Source organism: Eubalaena glacialis, chromosome 1, assembly GCF_028564815.1.
Source record: "Eubalaena glacialis isolate mEubGla1 chromosome 1, mEubGla1.1.hap2.+ XY, whole genome shotgun sequence".
Taxonomy (NCBI): Eukaryota; Metazoa; Chordata; class Mammalia; order Artiodactyla; family Balaenidae; genus Eubalaena; species Eubalaena glacialis.
In genome coordinates, this window is record NC_083716.1 from 64,691,077 (window position 1) to 64,710,831 (window position 19,755).

The following is a 19,755-nucleotide window of genomic DNA, read 5'->3' on the forward strand; positions in this document are numbered from 1 at the left end:
CCAGATGCTGGGGACTCAAAGTCCAGCAAAGCAACATCTCTGCCCCAAAGAGCTAGTCGAAGGTGGTGGTAGTTCTCGGTGTTAGAGTTTAACCCCCACGCTACTTTCCTCTAGGGGTTTCAGGAGGAAAACATGGAGATAAAAGCTATTTGGAAGTTTGCAAACCCAGGACAAATGAAGGCTTGTGGGCGCCTAGGGCATCAAAGCCGACCTGTGGCTCTCTGATGGGTCCCTGTGAGGCAGGGTTAGGATGGGCAGCGCCTGTGGGGTCTCGGCACCCGCACTCTGGCACAGTTGCTCTTCGGTGGTCTCAAGGCCTGAGAGAAGGAGATGCAGACTCCCACGCCTCTGACCGTATTCCCTCCTTCAGCCCACATTCACAGGGCAGAGTGCCAGCTGGATAGGAAGAGAGGCGAGGATTCCAAAGAACTGGAAGACACGCCCCGAGCTGTGTGGGCTAATAATGAGAACGGGATGCTTATGGGAGGACACCAGCTCCTCTCCCAGCTTGAGATCACTCCAGGCACCAGTGTCTTCTAGATGGAATTGCTCACAATGCTCCCTATGCCAGGGGTGTTGGGTACGAGGCCTTTGACCACAGCTTTTGGAAAACGAACAGAAATGGCTACTTCTACCATAAAAATCCATGAAAACCGAGAGGTAAAGGGCACTATTCAAAAGAGCACTGGGCGGGAAGAGAGGAAGCTGCCGGTGTACTGTGTAGCCTTGCGCAAGCTTATCTCCCCGTATAAAATAGCTGTAATAAATGGCTGCTGTGTATTCACTGCTGCTGTGTGCCAGGCACCATGCTAACACACTTCACATAAAAGATCTCGCTGAATCTTTTCTACAGTGATTCGGGTAGGTGCTAATATTTGCATTAAATAGGTGAAGATGGATTATCTGTCACCAAATTGGCTTGATCCTACCCCCAGGTTGTAGCTTGCATCAGTACATTTCTTGACAGATCCGAGTGCTTTCTTCTTCTCCCTGGACTCCCCTCCTGCCCAGTTTACCCAATTTCAGGCAGCCCTCCCATTCCCCTGTCTTTTCACCCTCCAACATAACTCAGACCTCACTCTTCAGCTTAAAACCCATCAGTGGTATCCCGTTGCCCTTGGGATCACACGGGCAGTCTTTACCAGGAGCTGGAGGCTTGTGCCACCCTGCCACGCTGGGCCACTCTGTCCCCGACCACTTCTGCAATGCCCCTGCTCTCAGCTATTTATCCCGCCTTGGTCTTTGCACACCCAGAGCATACTTGCTTTCTCTCTGCCCAGGGCTAACTTCTCATCCTTGGAGAGAGGCCTTGGCACCCTTCTTTTGCCCCCGGTCTTTCTTACTGCAATTAGTGATACATACGTTTTATTGTTGTTTAGTATTTTTCCCTAGACTACTACCTGGGGGAAAGCAGAAACCATGCCTGCATTGTTCTACATTTTACAACCCCTCACTCCCACCCCGCGCGCCCAGCACAGTGCCAGGCGTGGAGTAGGTGCTCAACTGGGTTTGCATTTTTGTTTATATGTGTGAAGGCAGGAGGCTGGTGATCCGTCCGAGATCGCACAGCCTGTGCCGGGGCCCGCGCTCTAAAGGCTGGAAAGGCGCCCGGCAAGGGAGCCGGACCGAACTTTGAGCAGAGTCCGAGGGGCCGGCGCAGCGCGGGCGGCCTCGACAGTAGCGGTCGAGTTCTCACGGTTGGGGCGATTGGCTCCCGGGCCGGCGGCGCGGTTGGGCCGGCGGCTGCAGTTCCCGGGGGGGCCGCCGGGGGCATAGCCGAGGCTGGAGGGCAGACGCGCCGAGTCACGCCGGCAAGGGAGGGGCCTCGGGCCCGGCGGCGACCACGGGAGCTGCTGGCCGGAGCGGGAGCTGGAACGGTGGGAGGCCGCCGGCAGGTGAGGGGCTCGCCGGGAGAGCTCTGCGGGTCCCCCGCGCCTGCAGGGCCCCAAAAAGCCCGAACAGCGTCCGGGGCCGGGGAGGAGAGGGCGGTCGTCTAGGACAGTGGTCCCGAACCTTTTTGGCACGAGGGACCGGTTTCGTGGAAAACAACTTTTCCACGGACGCCGGGGTGGGGTGGGGGGGTGGGAGGGGAACGGTTCAGGCGGTAATGCGAGCGATAGGGGGGATGCAGAGCAGCAGATGAAGCTTCGCTCGCTCGCTCGCCCGCCGCTCAACTCCTGCTGTGCGGCCCGGTTCCTAACAGGCCGAGGACTGGTATCGGTCCGCGGCCCGGGGGTTGGGAACCCCTGGTCTAGGATGAGGGGCTCAGGCCTGCACCAACCCAGGTCCCCCAAAACTCAACGGGGAGCTTTGCTCCCAGTGAGGACGGAGCAAACTCGCCCCCTCCGCGTCCGCTCCCCCCCAAATCCCTGCTGAGTCTTCCCAAGTAAGACAGACCCCCCCGTCACCCCCCCCACAAATCCCGGGAGGGCTCCGAGGGTCGCCGCTGGGCGGTGGAAGCTGCTGCGGGGCGGACGGAAGCCCTTGTCACAGGCAGGAGGAAGGCCTCAGTGTCCAGGAGGAAAATGCCCGGGGTTACCCAGTGCCCATAGGCTCCAGGGTGCACTGGGAGGTCCTGCTTCTCCACGGAGCCCCAGCTTCCGCGGGGGCACTAAGACCAGAGGTGGCCCAGCTAACTCTGATGAGGCCGGAGGTTGGGGGGAAGCCCAGGACTCCTGATCCACCGGGAGCTGCTTTTAGTGCCTGATGTTGGGCGCTTTTCTTTCAACAGCATTCACTAAACACACCCTGCCTTTCCCCTCTGATTAGACTCCCTTTGACCCTTGGTTGTACCGTGAGGGTGGGGAGGGGAGAGGTGCTCAGGAGCTGATGGTCCCACAGAAGGACAGGCACAGGGCAGAGGGTCAGACATAGTTTGTGAAGGGGCTTCCAGGTGTCCCGGCTCTGCACCTTGTGTTCAAAGGCCAACATGTAAAATATGTAAATATATAAATTATCAAGGAGGCCTGCTTGGGTGTGTGTATGTGCCCCAAGCTTTCAGAGCCCTCCAAGGAAGACCGTGTGTAACCCTGCATCTGGAGGGTCCATTTCAGAGGAGAAGACTGAGGCCCAGCTGGGCGGGGCCTTGCTCAGGACTACCCAGCAGTTAAGGAGGAGCTGGGTAGAGGGGGTGTGCTCCAGGGCCAGCCTGATCTTTGTGTCCGGTGGTGAAAAGAGGAAGCCAGGGTCCAGGCACAGATCATGGGGATGTTAAGGGAACCACAAAGTGACTGGCTCCCAGGAGACTGTACAAGTTGTGTGGCCTAGGCTTCAGCACCGGAGCCTGTATGACACTGCATGAACCTGTCTGCCCAGAAGTGCCCTTTCCTGAGGGCATGAAAGGACAGCCCTCTTCAGACTTTGAGGCTCTTTCAGAAATTGGTCTTTTTGGGTTTTGTTCACCATGTGTTCCCTGGGGGACTGGCCATGGAGTGCCCACTCTCAGCCTGGTCCCTGGTGTCCAGTGAGGGAGGCTGCCCACCCCTCTGCCTTTGCCGGGTTGGAGAGATATATTCATGGTGCTTCAAGTCACACTGTAGGCCCTCTCATCCAGGACGGCCACTCTGGAAACGGCTGTGGAAAGCTACCTTGGGGGTAACTGGTGAGCGCTCAAAAGCTGGGTGTTTTATTTGTAATCTCTATGAAACAATTCTGGGACGACATCTTTGCTTTGATCAGAGCCCACATGGTTCCGCTGTGTGTCTTCTGAGGTGTGACCTCCCCACAGCTTTGGCCTAAATATAACTTCCTTGTTTTTCAGTAGATTCCTAAAAGCCCTTTGTCTGTATTATTAGAGAAGAATCCCCCTGGGATCAGGCTGGGTGTCCTTGGCAGAGAAAACAGGATTTACGGAGAAAATTTGAGTATAGACCATATTGTGTGTGTGTTGGGGGAGGGGCAAAGGCAAAATTACTTAGGAGTTGCTGGACAGTTAGGAATTGTTTTCTTGGACCTGCTTTTTTTTTTATAATAAATTTATTTATTTTATTTATTTATTTTTGGCTGCATTGGGTCTTCGTTGCTGCGCATGGGCTTCCTCTAGTTGTGGCAAGTGGGGCTACTCTTTGCAGCAGTGTGCGGGCTTCTCACTGTGGTGGCTTCTCTTGTTGTGGAGCACGGGCTCTGGGCGCGCGGGCTTCAGTAGTTGTGGCATGCGGGCTCAGTAGTTGTGGCTCACGGGCTGTAGAGCACAGGCTCAGTACTTGTGGCGCACGGGCTTAGTTGATCCGCGGCATGTGGGATCTTCCGGGACCAGGGCTCGAACCCATGTCCCCTGCATTGGCAGGCAAATTCTCAACCACTGCACCACCAGGGAAGTCCCCTTGGACCTGCTTTTATGCTAACATTCCTGCATCTGGGAAGATTCAGTTAAGATTCTCTGTGCTCATTCTCTTGCCTTGATGGTCAGTAAAATCAGATGGTAGGTTTGCAGTTCCTCAAAAAGTAAAATCTAGAGTTACCATAGGACCCAACAATTTCACTCCCAGGTATAAACTCAAGAGAATCTTTTGTTCACACAAAAAGTTGTACACAGATATTCATAGCAGCCTTATTCATATTAGCCAAAAGGTGGAAACAACCCAAATGTCCATCAACTGACAAATGGATAAACAAAATGTGGTATCTCCATACAATGGAATATTACTCAGCCATAAAAAGGAATGAAATATCTCTACAAGTTACAGCTTGAATGAATCTTGAAAATATTGCGCTAAGTGAAAGAAGCCAGACACAAAAGGTATGGAATAGGCAAATCTATAGCGACAGAAAGATTAGTGGTTGTCAGGGCCTGGAGGGAGGAGGGAATGAGGAGTGAATGCTAATGCATGTGGAGTCTTTTTGGGGAGGGGGTGATGAAAATGTTCTGGTATTAGATTGTGGTGATGGTTGCACAACTTTATGAATGTACTAGAAACCACTGAGTTTTACACTCAAAAATAGTGAATTTTATAATATATGAAAAAATATCTCAATTAAAAACATTAGATGGTAGGAAGCCAGCTCTGTCTTTAAAGCTTTATTATTTCATTTAAAAACATTCAAACAGTACAAAAAAGGGGAAAAAAAGCTCAAAGAAGAAAGTAAAAACATCATCTGGCAACCACTATTAGCATTTTGGTTTAGAGTGCAGATCTGGTCAGACTGTTGAGGATTGAACTGGGGCAAGTTACTGAAATTCTTTCCAAAATGAGGAGGAAACCCCACCTATTCAATGCAAAGACATTGATAAAAGCGCAGTGGACGCTCACTGTTGTCATCATTACTTGTATGTGTGTATATGTAGCTAGGTGCCTGGGTCTGATGGCCCACAATGGAGATTAGGCTCTACATGACTTTCTATTATCTGACTCTTTGATGGACAAGCTTTTTTTTTTTTTCTAAGACTTTATGTTTTTAGAGTAGTCTTAGGTTCACAGCAAAATTGAGTGGAAGGCACAGAAATTTCCTATATGCCTCCTGCCCTGACACGTGCATAGCCTCTTCCATTATCGACATCACTCACCAGAGTGGTCCGTTTGTTACTGAACCTACATTGACATAATCACCCACAGACCATAGCTTACATTACGTTTCAGTCTTGGTCTTGTACAGTCTGTGGGTGTGGATGAATCGTGGACAGACTTTTCATGTAAAAAATCTTCCACTGTAAAGTTGAATGTCTCCAGAATATTCCATTGTATGGGTGTGTAATAGTGTATCCTATAATCTCCCCTTGGTGGAGGTTTCCATTGATTGATGGAGTCGCCCACTGATTGAGGCTGTTTGCCCAGCACTGCTGCTACATTAGAACATATAATTCAACATCATCAGTTGCACGCTTGCTTTTTGAGCACCTGCTGGGTGTGTGGCTAGGAGTGCTGGTCCATGGCTTAAGCTGATGATTTAGGTGTCTGGTGAAGTAGGTCATGGCTGAGCAGAGGGGAGTCTAGCTGTCCTCGGGTCCAGGTGAGAATTGGCATTGGAAGAGCCAAGGGAGAGGCGGGTGTCCAAGAGTGTTGGGCAAGGGAAGCTGCCGAGGAGAAAGGGTGGAATGGGCTGGAGTGCCACCAGGCCCCCATTCCCCAAGTGGGTGTGTCAGAGGTCAGTGGAGGAGAGAGAAGAGCAGATTCCAGGAGAGGCCTCAGGCGGCTTGTGGTGTGGCTCCTCCCCTCCCTGGCCCAGCTGTGGCAGCCCCTCCTGGGCCTGGGTGTGCCCTCAGGCCCCAGACTCTGCACCGGAACTCTAAAGGATCAATTCACCTTTACTGAGGGCTGTGCCTAGTTGGGTGAGGCCAGGGTTTGTCCTTTGGGGAAGCCAGTTAATGATCCTGGGGGGCTGAGGGAGCAGGGGTTCAACTCCTTTGGCTAACCCACTGCCCATCAGGTCTGTGCCGGGCTCACTGGGCTTTCTTCCCTGCGAGGGCCCCAGGGCAGCATGTAGGCCCAGACACTGCCCTAGCATGACAGGCCCTCTGTGTGTGCTGTCCCCTGTCCCCTGCCCTCCTGGCTGCCCCACCTTGTTCCCTGAACCCCTCCCACCCCCTCCCTTCCTGCCACTGGACTTCTTGGCCTAAGCTGTTCCCTCTGTGAAGAAGGCCCCTGGCCCCAGCTGTTTTTCAAGGCTCCACCTTGAGCTTCCCTGGGTGGTCCATGGTGGACCCCTCTCCCCAACAAGCTGGGTAGCTTCTCTCAGGCCTGTGCCCCACCAGCTTGGAAGCAGAGCTCTCTGGGTGTTTCTCTGACCTCTTCGCTGGCTGCTGGCCCCAAGGGCAGGCTGGCACAGAGGGCGCCATGTTGAAGGGGCAGGTGAAATGCACCCCTTCCATAGCTTGCCTGACTGCCTGCCACATTCCCAGGCCCTGCTCAGCTCCTGGTGTCCGCTCCTGTCCCTGGCTGGTCCCCGGGGCCCTCTTGGGTCCTGGCCTAGGTGGCAGATTCAGCCTGATGAACACTCACAGGGCCAGCTCTGGACCACCTACTGAGGGCCTGGAGCAGTGAAGGTGACACTGCCTGCTGGGGGACTTGTTTTGGTCCCAGCACTAGAATGCACAAGCCTCAATGCATTGGGGACCATTTAGCCAATGAGAAACAAAGTTAAATCCCCTCCAATCTCCTATGACAGATCTACCCTCCCTCGCCCAGGTTTTCACTTCCCCAGAGGAGAAATTAGACAGTGTGCATTTGAATACCAGTGACAACAGTGTCTGGAGGTCCAACTGTAAGCTGCCCCCGTAAGTGTGGGAAGATCTGGGGACCATCTTGGGGGTCACCATGTCTTGGAAACCTATTGTGCAAGGACATTTTAGGCTGTCTCCTCCCATTACAGGGGGTAAGTGGAAGCCCAGAGAGGGGAGGGGTTTGCCCCAGACTACACACCTGATGGAGGACAGAGTGGTGACCTTCCGGCTGCCTGCAGTGCTGTCTGAGAGGTGGACTGGAATGTTCTTCCCCATTGAGCTTTTCGACAGCTTGCTGTCTGTCCACTTCCTCCCTCCTTGCCATGCTCACATGTGAGTGTGAGCCTGGGGCACACTTGTCCTGCAGACCTGGCCCTCCATCCTCTGCAGATACTCTCTTCGATTGCAGGTTCCCTTTCCTCGACATCAAGCAGGACCTTGCACCCCCTGCCCCTCTCACTGGAGCCCACGTGATGAGCGCTTCTCCATCCTCTTTCTCACCAGCAGACTTCCTTTTTGGTCCTGAACCAGCACTGTTTCTTCTCCCAGCAGAGATTTCTCCCTGCCCCCTTCCTCCTGAGGGGTGTCACCCACCAGTCGCAGTGTACATCCTCTGTTCCAGGAATGCTCAGGGGACCACCTGCCCACAGCAGGCCCCTCCTCCCCACCCCACTGTCATGGCCTTAGTCACATCGCATCCTGTTTTGCAGGCTGATTGTCATGACCTGCTAATTGATCTCCTCAGACCTGGGACTGAAGCTGGTGGCGTGTGAGCTGGGTGGAATCTGGTCGCAGTGTTTGCTTAGTGCGGTGCTTAAAGAATTTTGTTTAGTTCTTTTAATGTGGCCTGTGCTTACCAATTCCCCAGAGGTGTACCCACCGCTTCTGGTTACCGTGCACCTGCCCAGCTTCCCACAGCTACATCATCCGCCTGGCCCTTTGAGTTTGAAACCCTGCCTTTACAAGGGCTGAGACCATATCTGTCTGTCCCTTTGACCATGGCATACATAGCACAGAACATGTCAAAGAGCAGGAGGTCCATTAATTTATACTGTTGAGTGAACAAATATATTTACGAGTGAAAAAAAGTGCAAAAACAGTTTAACGTGTGCAAAAAAAATAATCATGATTGTAGGTGCACAGAATATCTCTGGAAGGATTCATGTAAACTTGGTAACAGTAGATGCCTTGGAGAAGGGAACTGGGTGGTTGAGGGGATGAGATGGAATTAGGATACTCCTTGTTCCTTTGGAATTTAATTCAAATTTTACAAAAATTGGAATTTCATTAAAAGATGATCACATACTTTTAAAAGATCAAGTCTTGGCATTTGAGGCCATTCTTGACGTGGACCCACCTCTGCCCACCCAGCCCTCGAGCCCCCCTCAATCTGATGTGGTCTCTCCTCCTACCCCAGCAGCACCTGGTCCGAGATGGGGTCCCAGGTCTCGATGGACGTGGGAGCCGTGCACGTGGTGATCGTGGGCGGGGGCTTTGGCGGCATCGCGGCCGCCAGCCAACTGCAGGCACTGAACATCCCCTTCATGCTGGTGGACATGAAGGACTCCTTCCACCACAACGTGGCAGCCCTCCGGGCCTCCGTGGAGAGTGGTAATGGGCTTTTCTCTGGGACTTTCTTTGTGACTGTGGTCTTGTCACCACTGTGGATCACAGGGTGGTTTTCTCCCTTTAGGGCAAGGTGCCTAAATTCCACCGTTAGACAAATTCCGGGGAATCTTAAGGTCCCTGGCCTTAAGCAGCTACCATACCAAGGCCCCAGAAGTCAGAGCGAGAGCTTCTCCGAGGACCTGGGGCCCAGACTGGCGCTTTAGGGGGTAGTGGGTACCCAGGGGCTGTTTAACCGAGGGGCCCCTGTTGGCTTGCAGCTCTGGAAATGTTCTGAGTTATTCTGGCCTCCTGTGGGTAGCCCAGTTTTACACCGTGACCTCCTTTCTGTCCGTTCCCCAGGGTTTGCCAAAAAGACATTCATTTCCTACTCGGTGACCTTCAAGGAAAACTTCCGGCAGGGCCTGGTGGTTGAGATAGACCTGAAGAATCAGACAGTGCTGCTGGAGGACGGCGAGGTGAGCCCAGCGGGGGCTGGCCATCCTCATCTGGCTTCAGGGGGCCCCTGGGATGCGGCTGCTGGTGGGAGGACACCTGGGCCCGTCTCCTCAGGGGCAAGGGCCCCCCGTGCCCGCCTGGTGCCTGGCAGATAGCAGATGCCTCCTGAGCAAAGGCTGGGCCCCAGCAGCCACGGGAGAGCGGTGCAGCGCCCTCCCTGTATGCGGGTCACTGCTTTAAGCCTCACGTGCTCTCCTTTAATGCCCACTGTGACCCCGTGAGGGAAGTGGAGTAGCCTCGGTGCACCCAGAGGTTAAGAGGGCTGCCCAAGACCCCACAGCTGGAGAGACTCAGCCAGGATTTGGACCCAGGCAGCTCTGCCCCAGAGCCCTCACTCTGAAAGCCAGGGTCCCAGCCCAGGGGCTCCCTCACTGTCTGGAATCAAAGGGTAGGCACCACGATCCCACATCGCCCGGCGGGGGCAGAGGTTTTCTTCCCGAAGTTTGTGTCCCTCAGCCTGGGGTCTGAAACGGTGCCTGGTGTATCCTTGTGGGACCAGAGCTCCGTCAGCAAGCTGCCAGCAGCCCACCCGCCATGCTGAGGGTACCCTCCAGCCTGGCCCTCTACTCTAGTCAAAGCTAAGGGGGGACTGTACAAAGGGGCTCCAATTCCTGTCCTCAGTGAGTGTGTGGTTTAGTGTGAATGAATCGATCTTCCTTGAATCAATTTTAAGGCTGTAGAATCTCCAGTTGGCAAGATTACTACGAACGTCCTTATCCTGTGGTTTTGGGTCCATGAGGGCATCTCAGGCCTCCACGGGAGTAGTGGGGTCTGAGTGGGATACAGACCCTCCAGTCCCCCTTCCATCAGAGCAGCTCTGGGTTTGTCAGTTTTATATATTTAGGCTCCAAACAGGATATCCGCCCCCCCGCCCCCTTTGTTTTTTTTGGCCAGGTTAGGGGGAAATTTTTTCTAAAATAATGGTAATAATAGGGAGATTCTAAGCTAACTCCACACTGGAAGCTGGAATCCTGCTTATTCCCTACGAGCCGTTTCCTGTTGCCTGCTCACCTGCCCCGCTGCTGTGGGGAGCTCTCCCCTCCCATCCTGTTTCACGGTGGGCGGTCCAGCAGGAGGTGAGCTCTGCCTCCTTGGGTATTTCCTGGGCTCTAGCGCCGTCCCTTGGTCTAACCAGTGATGGTTTTGTTCCCCTCGCAGGAGGCCTCTCTCCCTTGGTGCTCCTTGCTTGGTGGAGCCTGGGGTTGGATGCAGGAGCCCAGGCCTGCCCTCACCATTCTTTCCCTTGCCCCTCCCAGGCCCTGTCCTTCACATATCTCATCCTGGCCACGGGCAGCACTGGGCTCTTCCCAGGCAAGTTTAACCAGGTGTCCAACCAGCAGATGGCCATCCAGGCCTATGAGGACATGGTGACGCAGGTGAGCTGCCAGCTGCCCGGCGGCGGGACAGTGGGGGCAGAGCCGGGGGTGGGAGGCCCTGGGAGAGTGGAACAGCTGTGGGGATGCCCGGGGCTGCAGCAAGGAGCCCCCGGGGCTGCAGCGGCGCTGTAGAGATGGAGAGGAAGAGGCTCCTGGGAGGAGACCTTTGGACCTGTCATGAGGTCTGGACGTGAGCACCCAGACCTGCTCGTGTAGCGATTGGCTCCTGTTTGCACGGGGCTTGTGCTTTGTAGAGCGGGCTTGGATCCATGCTCTCAGTCACTTCTCACGGGGATCTGGAGAGGTGGGTGGAATGGGTCTGTCCCCACTGAACAGATGAGGTGTGGGGACCCAGAGAAGGTCATACAGCTGTGTGACCAAGGCCAGATCTTTCCCTCTCTGCACAGCTGCTGAGAGGCCTGGGGAACCTCTGGCACAGTCACGAGCAGACGTTAGATTGGAGGTTAGGAACCCGGCCTGGAACTCAGGCAGATCCGGGTCACCTGCAAGGTGGGCAGGTAGTGAGAGTTGAGTGAGAAATGTAGGGAGACACCCAGCAAGAGCTGGCCCCGAGGCAGCACATTTGGACCCTGAACTTGGAAGGGGTTCTCTACACTTCTTTGGCCAAGGAACCCACTCCCTAGGCTGGACCCCGAGGCAGGGCAGATTTGAGGGTGCACCTTACATTTCCTCCTTCTCCAGGTCCAGAGCTCACAATCCATCGTGGTGGTTGGAGGAGGCTCTGCGGGAGTGGAGATGGCAGCAGAGATTAAAACAGAATACCCTGAGAAAGAGGTGGGCCAGTGGCCTTGGCCTTGAACTCTCAGAGCCGGGCTTCTTTTTTGTCTGATGAACATCAGAATTCGCTCAGGGCCTGGGAGGGCAGCTCCATTACCATAAAGTGGGAGCGTGTATTTCCTGTCTCCTGCTCTCTGCACTGGGGGACCCCCTAAAGTCCCATTCTGCTGGGAATTTTACCTGGAGAGCCAGGGTGCGTCCTAGTTCAGTGAGGGGTTCTGCCCTCTGGGCCAACCCGGAGGACCACGCCCCGGGGGGATACATTATGAAAGGTTAACTCCTGTGTCCCCTGCAGTAATGTGGCCTTTGTGATATAAACGTAGACATTGATTGCCTCTTTTTGCTAACAACCAGCTTGATCAAAGACACCCTCATCGGTGTCTTGTCTGGAGCAAGCACAGCCTTTTGGTCTTTAAGGGACAGTAGCCCTTGCCCTAGACAGCACGTAGGGGGACCCCGAAGTGTACACCTCACAGCCTATGCTGGGGAAGGACTGGCCAGCACTGCCTCTTTTTAGTGATAAAGGGATGGAGACCCTGCCGGCATCCTGGAGAGAAAGGGAGCAGGCTGTAAAGGCTCAGCCTAGGGCTGAGTGATGATCAGCAGTTATGGGTCCTTGAGGCAAGAGCTTGCCTGCAGCTGATGCCAGATCAGCTTCTGGGAGCCACGTGGAGCCTGTGTCTGGTTCTTTTTCCCTAGGGAAAGGCAGGTTGGTTTTGAAAAGTAAGATCAGTATGGGCTAATTTAATTATATGGCTATTCTCTGACAAATTATTGGAAATTATTATGGGTGGTTGATGTAGAAGTTTATTAATTTTGATTTATGGGGTAAAGACTGGTCTGAAGTAGTAAATAACTCAGTATAATTCCCAAATGTTTATAACTAATAGACAAATAAGAGTAATAGTAGCCACCCTTTATTAAGGAGTCAGTATGTGCTGAGTTACGTGCTTTATACTTACCTTCTCATTTCATCATTACAAAATTCCTATGAGTAGGACTGTGATCCATCTTACTGGGTCTTCAGGAGGTGTCTGAGTGGGTATCTGAGATGGGATTTCAACCCAGGCAGTCTGATTTCAAAGCTCAAGCTTTGAACGTCACGGCAGGCTTCCTCCCACTTCACTGTGCTGACCCAGACAGCAAGTGGACGTGCCTGGAAGCACCAGTTTTAGAACCAGCCTTAATGTAAATGTCAGCCTGATTTACAGTTAGACTGTCGATGGCTTATATATAGACTGTATAAGTGCCCAAGGATGCTTGAAAATAATTTTCCACGTGGCCCTCAGTGAGGTGTGTGTTGTGAAGCATTGGCACATCTGAAAAAATCCTACCCCGGGAGATGTGGGCTCCAGCCCCGCTCACGATTAACTGGTTCTAGCAGTGGGCAAAGTACTTCTCTGGGGCCTCAGTTTCCTCAGCTGTAAACTGGAAGTTGGGGAGGAGGTGGGAGAGACAGGCTGATGTGTTTTCAAGCCTCTTTGTGTGAGCAGGAGACTCAGTGGCTCCTTCTCTGCCTGCGGTTGTTTGTCCCCAGGTCACTCTCATTCACTCCCAAATGGCCCTCGCAGACAAGGAGCTCCTGCCCTGTGTCCGGCAGGAAGTGAAGGAGATCCTGCTCCGGAAGGGCGTGCAGCTGCTGCTGAGTATGTGCCAGGCCCCTCTTGCCCTGCCCCTCTCGCTGGCCCGGTGAGACTTGGCTGAGGCTTGGTCCCTGCTCACAGCCTGAGCGTGGCCGCGCTCAACCCCAGGCTCTTTGTGTCCTGAGGTGGGGCTGCAGAGCCTGTTTAGCCTTGTCGTCCAGCTGGAGGTGTGTATGTCCCCAAGCAGGGCAGAGGCCCCGGTACTTATGGGATTTGCCTGTCATGGAGGCAGCACTGTCCTGGCTGTTGCTTTGGATACAGTACAGGTGGTACCCATTTGTTGAGTGGTTTAAAAAGTCATATAAAAGGGACTTCCCTGGCGGTCCAGTGGTTAAGACTCTGTGCTTCCAACGCAGGGGGTGCGGGTTCGATCCCTGGTCAGGGAACTAAGGTTCCACCTGCTGTGTGGTGAGGCCAAAAAAAAAAAAAAAAAAAAAATCATATAAAAGATTTGACCTGAATTATGATATCTCTTTGGTGGAGAGACTAGGTATTTTGGGTTCGTATTTTGAGGGTGGTGGAGAGCGTGGCTTCTGTCCAGAGCAGAAGGGAAGAGACCTACCCAGCATGTTAGAGTGGGGCTCTCGCCCGGGGATGTGACTCCCCCCCCCAGTTCACGGGCCCGACCCTCTCACCTTTTGCAGGGCGGGCGAGGTGTCTGCTCTCTGCGAGCCCTCCCGGCGCCCGGGCTCCGCAGAAGTGGCTGTGCAGCCCTCTGCCCGCCTGCACTTGCTGGCAGTGAGGAGAGTGGGCCGGCCCTGGACTTCCCTTGCTTACCCCCTGTCGGTGGTGAGCCCAGAGGGCTCATCTTGCCTGGTCAGGAGTGGACATTCAGGGAGGCGTGGTTGAGGTCTTCCTCAAATAGCTTTTCCCAGAACCTCTTGGGAAACTCGGCCTCACTTCCCCAGATTGCTTCTTGGAACTTGCTTTCCATCGGATCCCTTGGGGCCAAATGTCCAGATTGTGCTTCTTGGGGTGGCAGAGCGGACCGGTCTCCAGCCCCCAGGCCAGCCCTGGCTTGGGCCCCCGCCTCAGTGGCGTGCCTGCCCTCTGCCAGCCTCCTGGTCACGGGCCTCCCCTGACAGGTGAGCGGGTGAGCAACCTGGAGGCGCTGCCTCTCAACGAGCATCGCGAGAGCATCACGGTGCGGACGGACAAAGGCGCGGAGGTGGCCGCCAACCTGGTGATCGCCTGCAGCGGTATCAAGATCAACAGTGTGGCCTACCGCAGTGCGTTTGGTAAGTGGGGGGCCGGGCCGTGACCCCCTCCCCAGGCTGCCTCCTCACCCTCCAGCCCCCGAGAAGGCCCTACAGGCCTCTCCCTGAGGAACTGGCACTCCACCCTCCCACCCCCACCCCCAGTCTCAACAGCTCATTTGGTCTCTTCAAACTTTAAATTTAGGTTTGGGGCCACTCTTGCTGGGCTTTCCTCAGCTGTGTTGATGGTGATTTAGCCCAAGGTGGCCCAAGTGATCAGAATCTTCCAAAATCGGATCCCACCCCCTAGTGGTGAGAGATGGGAACAGGTTTCAGAAGGAAGAAAGAGATCTATTTTTCTGTTACTTTCCTTGGAACACCGATGCAGAGGAAATTCCAGGGTCAGGCCTTTCTCTGTTCGCAGGTGTGCTGCTCTCCCCAAACCCTGACCCAGACGTTTGCCACTTGAGCTTGGAAACGATCATGGGGAGAGGAGGATAATGAGGCCTCCGTTCGTAAAGCTGAATGTTGACCTATTGAGCTAACTGGAGGTGGGGGGAGCTGGACCCATGGCTCCATCTGTGAGCTGGAGGCTCAGTGGCTCCTTCTCAGGCCCCGAGGTGGCCATGTCCCCAGGTCCCCATCATTTACTCCCAGACACTTTTCCTGGACAAGAAGCTCCTGCTGTGTGTCTGGCAGGAAAGAATTATCCAATCCCAGAAGGAAGCTAGTCCAGGTCATGTGTGGGGCTGGGATCGAGGGCTTATAATATACAGAGGTCCCAGCACTTAACACCTAATGGTCCTAATGGTATGTTTTCAAAGGTAAATTCTTTTAAGTCCCTTAAAAAGAAAAGTTTATCATCTATTAAAGCTCTGCATTTATTTTAAAAAATCTGATCCACATTCAAAAGGAAATCCAAGACTTGGCTAGGTTGTAACTTAATCATCATAAGTGAATCATTGTTAATCGTGGTAACTTATAAAGAGTCATGCGCGTTATATGAAATGACACTTGCTGGTCTTTCTGACCAGTTTCCACCCCAAAATAGTAACCTCGCCTTTGCAGGAAGAGTTCTGAGGGGGGGACTTCAGGCAGAAATAAACCAGACAGGAGGTTTGCCTCTTGAGGATGTGCCTTTGGAGGGTAGCTGGACCAGCGCCACAGCCCATCCTCACTGTGTTCTGGTGACCACTTCTTGAGGCAGCTCAGGATCTTGGTTTCGGGCTGGTTTTCTGGCAGGTGATCAGCTGGCCAGCGATGGCGCTCTGAGAGTGAACGAGTACCTCCAGGTGGAGGGCTACAGCCACATCTACGCCATTGGTGACTGCGCCGATGTGAGGGAGCCCAAGATGGCCTATCACGCCAGCCTCCACGCCAATGTCGCCGTGGCCAACATCGTCAACTCCATGAAACAGAGGCCCCTCAAAGCCTACAAGCCAGGTCAGGAAGCTCCCCACGCGGCACAGTTTTAAGAGAGTCGGGGTTAGGAACGGTGAAGCCTTTGTGGGCTTTACGATGCCTGACCGCTAGAACACACTGTCAAAGCTGGGCACAGAAACCTCCCCCAGAGCTCTAGGAAAGTATGTCAGGGACTTGCCCACGTTCCTGAAGGCCTTACGCATTTCCCTGCCCTGACACTGAAGGCCCCGGAAAGGGTTTGTGCCCTGGGAGTTGCAGGCCCATGGATGGTGAGCAGGATTCTAGTTTGGCGCACGGCTCTGCTTCACAGGTTCGCTGACGTTCCTCCTGGCCATGGGGAGAAATGACGGCGTGGGCCAGATCAGTGGCTTCTACGTGGGGCGCCTCATGGTTCGGCTGGCCAAGAGCCGGGACCTGTTGGTCTCCACGAGCTGGAAAACCATGCGGCAGTCTCCACCCTGATGGGGAGGCTGGGCGGGAGATAGGTACCGCCACCGCCCGGTGATCAGATTTCTTGACAAATGGTACCCGCTTGACAAATGCCAAAGGGCAAAAGCTCTTTTCCTGGAGTAAGATGTCAGTGATGTACTGACCAGAAACACAACTTAGACAAAACCAAAAACTGGGAGAGAGAGAGAGGGATATTGGTGTTAAAAAAAAAGACACCCTTAAAGGAGTCTTTCTGGGTTTCAAAGGTCTACTTGCACTTTTGCTGGCTGAATGGTTCACTTGGTCCTGGGGAGGGCACAGCCCACCTTCTCTACCCCAGCCTCCTCTTGGGTGTGTGTGTGTGTGTGTGTGTGTGTGTGCGCGCGCGCGCACATGGTGTGTGGCATTCAGAGCTCTCAGAGTAGGGGGGAGAGCTCAGTATCCTGGTGGCAGGAAGGGTCTCCCTGTCTGTAAGGGCAGGAAGGAGGGCCTGCACAAGGAGACCAGCTAAGGAAGGGGGACTGGGGTGGAGAGATGGCCTACATCCCAACCTCTCCCATCACATTAGGAGGTGAGGAAGCCTATAACATCCTGCAACACTCAGGTTGTTCATAGGAGCTTAATTTTAAACTGTTAGTCCCTACCGTCTTTAATCTTCATGAATCTTTCTATATTTCTATTTTTAGATCCTGATTATATACCATAGGTTGTATTTAGGAAGCGTTAGATAAAATTTCCCTCCTGGTGAGTCCATCCTAATGGAGAGTGAGTTTTTTACAAAGCTAACGGGTTAAGGCAGAAACTTGGCCTGCCAGCTGCTGGGGGTGTTTAAAGAAAGACAGCCAAGCTAGCGTGACCGTCGGGTGGGTCGCCATCCTGCTAACATTCAGGGAGCAGACGGGGTTTCAGTAGGTGAACCCCTGCATGCTTCCAGGCTACTGTCTTAGGCAAATTTGTAAGTGACAAAACTCCAGCCAATGCTGGGGCAGGGGTACCCTGTGGGAACCTTTGTAGTTTTGTGCTTCTGGTTTCTTGGTCAACCCCAATGTCACTTATCTGGAGGTGTAGCCATGTGGCAATAATGCCTGGCACCAATTATGTTAAGGTATAAAAATGACTCCTCTGTTTGGGAGAGGAATTCTAATCAGGATAAACCTATTTTGGACCACACAGGCGAGATCTCTAAGGCAGAAGTTGTTGATGAGTTCATCTGAATAAATTCAGGCCCTGCCCCGGCCCACCCTACTCCTCCCTGCCCACTTTTAATGGTAACCTCTGGGTACTTGGCCAGAATTCTTAGGATACCAGCCTCATGAGGGTTCTTGGTCTGTCCTGTCTGGGCTGTGGCCCAGGTCTGTTCCATTTTGTTGCCCAGGCCTAAGTGAGACTGTGCCTTTGTCCCAAAGGATGGCCACCTCAGGGAGGCTTCACCCAGTCCTCCATTCCCGTGGACCACAGCCAACCAGGCTCCCCTTCTGGAAGTGGGACCTGTTGCCTGAGAAACACAAGCCATTCCATGCCGTCTGACCTGGGGCCTAGCATGGTGGGAGTCTCAGCTCCATAGTGATAGGCCTTGTTCTATTTATAACATTCTTAAGTTTCCACCCATAGGGACACAGTTCTCCAAACTGAGGAAAATGTTACAATAAAAGAGTATGTTGTAAGAAAGACACTGGATCTTTTATTTTTTTCCTTTCATTTTCTTTTTCTTTAAAAAAAAACAAAACAAAAAAAAGCCTGAAGCAAAATCTTTCTAGGAGTAGTTACAGATATTATAGGGGTAAGGGTAGGGGCACTAAAACAGAAAGAAAAGCACCAGTAAGATGCCTTTGTAATTTTCTTCTCTCCATCACTGAATACAGACAGCCAACAAAGCCCAAGTCACTTCTTTGCCCTCTTCCCTTGCAAAAAGGAGAAACAGAAGATTTTAAGAATTTTGAAAGGATTTTGTGTACGTGAGTGTGTAAAAGTCAATGCTATAAATCTAAAACGAAGTCTGTTTGTTTAAAAAAGTTCTAAAACAACAGGAAGAAAACACATGGAAAGAAACCCCTGGTGGAGACCTGGTTAATTACAGACTGAGGCTCTTTTTAACGAGAATATAAAATGCAGAGGGCTCTTCCCGTGGGCAGGACCTGCTCCTGCAGCCTCCGCTACCCGCTTCCCATTCAGCTGCCCTCCGCTCCCCTGCCGTCACCCTTCCTCTCTCCTTTTAAAAGATAAAACCCCGCTCCTGTGACTTTGATCCTCCTGATTCCGGATGGTGAGCGCGGTGGCCACCAGTGGGCGTGGGGCGGCTACTTGGCATCAAGCTTGGCCATCTCCTGCACATAGATGCCGATGCTCTCGCTGTCGAAGAGCAGGAAGTAGACGTTCTTCAGCGAGGATGCGCTCGAGTCGTCGAAGTGGGCCGAGATGGCTTTGAGGGTCACCTGGGCTGCCGTCTGTTTGGGGAAGCAGTTTCTGTGCCAAAGGAAGAGAAGAGCTGACGTCACTTTGGTCCTGGGACCCATGGAGTAACTCTGCCCTCAGCCCGGGGTAGGGGCAATGTGGTTCCTTCTCATCTGGGCACCAGGTCCTTGTTCCTATCACTCGGGGTCTCACCGTGTTTAGGCTGGTCCACGCACGATCCCCTTTCACCCCAGAAGAGGGACAGCCCAGGAGGGGGACAGACAGGGGACACTGTCCCCACTTCACATATGCCACACTGGCTCAGAGAGGCACAATGGTTTTAGGGCTGGCTGGTGAGCGGTGGCCTGTGTTTGAATCTATGTGGCCTGACTCAAGTCCAGCTGAGCTTTAAAAACTACCAACTCAGCAACACAACATTGTTAATCAACTATACTCCAATATAAAATAAAAATTAAAAACAAACAAACCAAACCTACCAACTCAGCATTTAAAAAAGCCAATATAGGGAATTCCCTGGCAGTCCAGTGGTTAGGACTCCATGCTTTCACTGCCGAGGGCGTGGGTTCAATCCCTGGTCAGGGAACTAAGATCCCCTAAACCTCGCAGCACGGCAAAAAAAAAAAAAAAAAAGCCAATATAGGTTTTATTAGTTCCCTCAAAACTGGTTTACCTGCTAAACAGATTGCTTATTAAAGGGCAATAATGTATGCTCAAAAGTACGTCTTCATTAATTCCTGTTTCATGCATTTCATGTTCCTCTCGCTAACCTGTGTGGACGTGCCAATGTAATTTGAGCAGTGACGATTCTGGGCAGGGCCCCAAGCCCCAGGATGCCATGGTGGAGCTGTGCGCCAGGGATGCAGCCATTGTGACACTGCTGGTCATTTGGGGTCAGCCACCAAGCCCCTTGGGCGGGTCCAGGATTGGCCCGCCTAATAAGAATTCTTCTCACTCAGCTGCTGTGTCCCAGCCCAGAACATCTCGGCACGTGGGCCCAGCTATGCAAAGAATTCAACCCGCAGTGCCTCCGGGCTAGGCTGTGGAGACCCAGTGTTGCCTGCTCAGGTTGAGATAGGATTACGGCAGGAAGCTAGGCCTCATTCCTTCCTTCTTCGCCTTCCTGTGACTCGGCTGTAACAGAATGTCTTCAGAGTGTAAATCATATCTGCGCTACAGAGGGGCTTCTCAGGAGAAAGGGT

General features: G+C 53.1%; 2 protein-coding genes across 4 annotated transcripts in view; one reads left to right on the forward strand and one right to left on the reverse strand.

The window, feature by feature from the left end:
• The first annotated feature begins 1,812 nt into the window (after positions 1–1,812).
• AIFM2 (apoptosis inducing factor mitochondria associated 2) lies at positions 1,813–18,479 on the forward strand. 3 transcript variants are annotated; one of them, XM_061181397.1, is made up of 9 exons: positions 1,813–1,895; positions 8,574–8,767; positions 9,125–9,240; positions 10,537–10,656; positions 11,359–11,451; positions 12,992–13,100; positions 14,183–14,335; positions 15,536–15,736; positions 16,026–17,812. In XM_061181397.1, the coding sequence occupies exons 2-9, from the start codon at positions 8,590–8,592 to the stop codon at positions 16,175–16,177; spliced, it is 1,122 nt and encodes a 373-aa protein (XP_061037380.1). In that variant the 5' UTR covers positions 1,813–1,895; positions 8,574–8,589; the 3' UTR covers positions 16,178–17,812. The 3 variants fall into 3 exon arrangements, with proteins under 3 accessions (XP_061037380.1, XP_061037387.1, XP_061037371.1); XM_061181404.1 differs by lacking the exon at positions 16,026–17,812 and adding an exon at positions 18,158–18,479 and having other exon boundaries at positions 1,814–1,895; positions 8,577–8,767; XM_061181388.1 differs by having other exon boundaries at positions 1,814–1,895; positions 8,577–8,767.
• Positions 17,860–19,755, reverse strand: part of LOC133084574 (core histone macro-H2A.2) — a 54,553-nt gene continuing 52,657 nt past the window's right edge. The window contains exon 9 of the mRNA XM_061181411.1: positions 17,860–18,607. Within this exon, the coding sequence (XP_061037394.1) occupies positions 18,442–18,607 (166 nt within the window). The 3' untranslated portion in view covers positions 17,860–18,441. The remainder of the gene's footprint in view (positions 18,608–19,755) is intronic.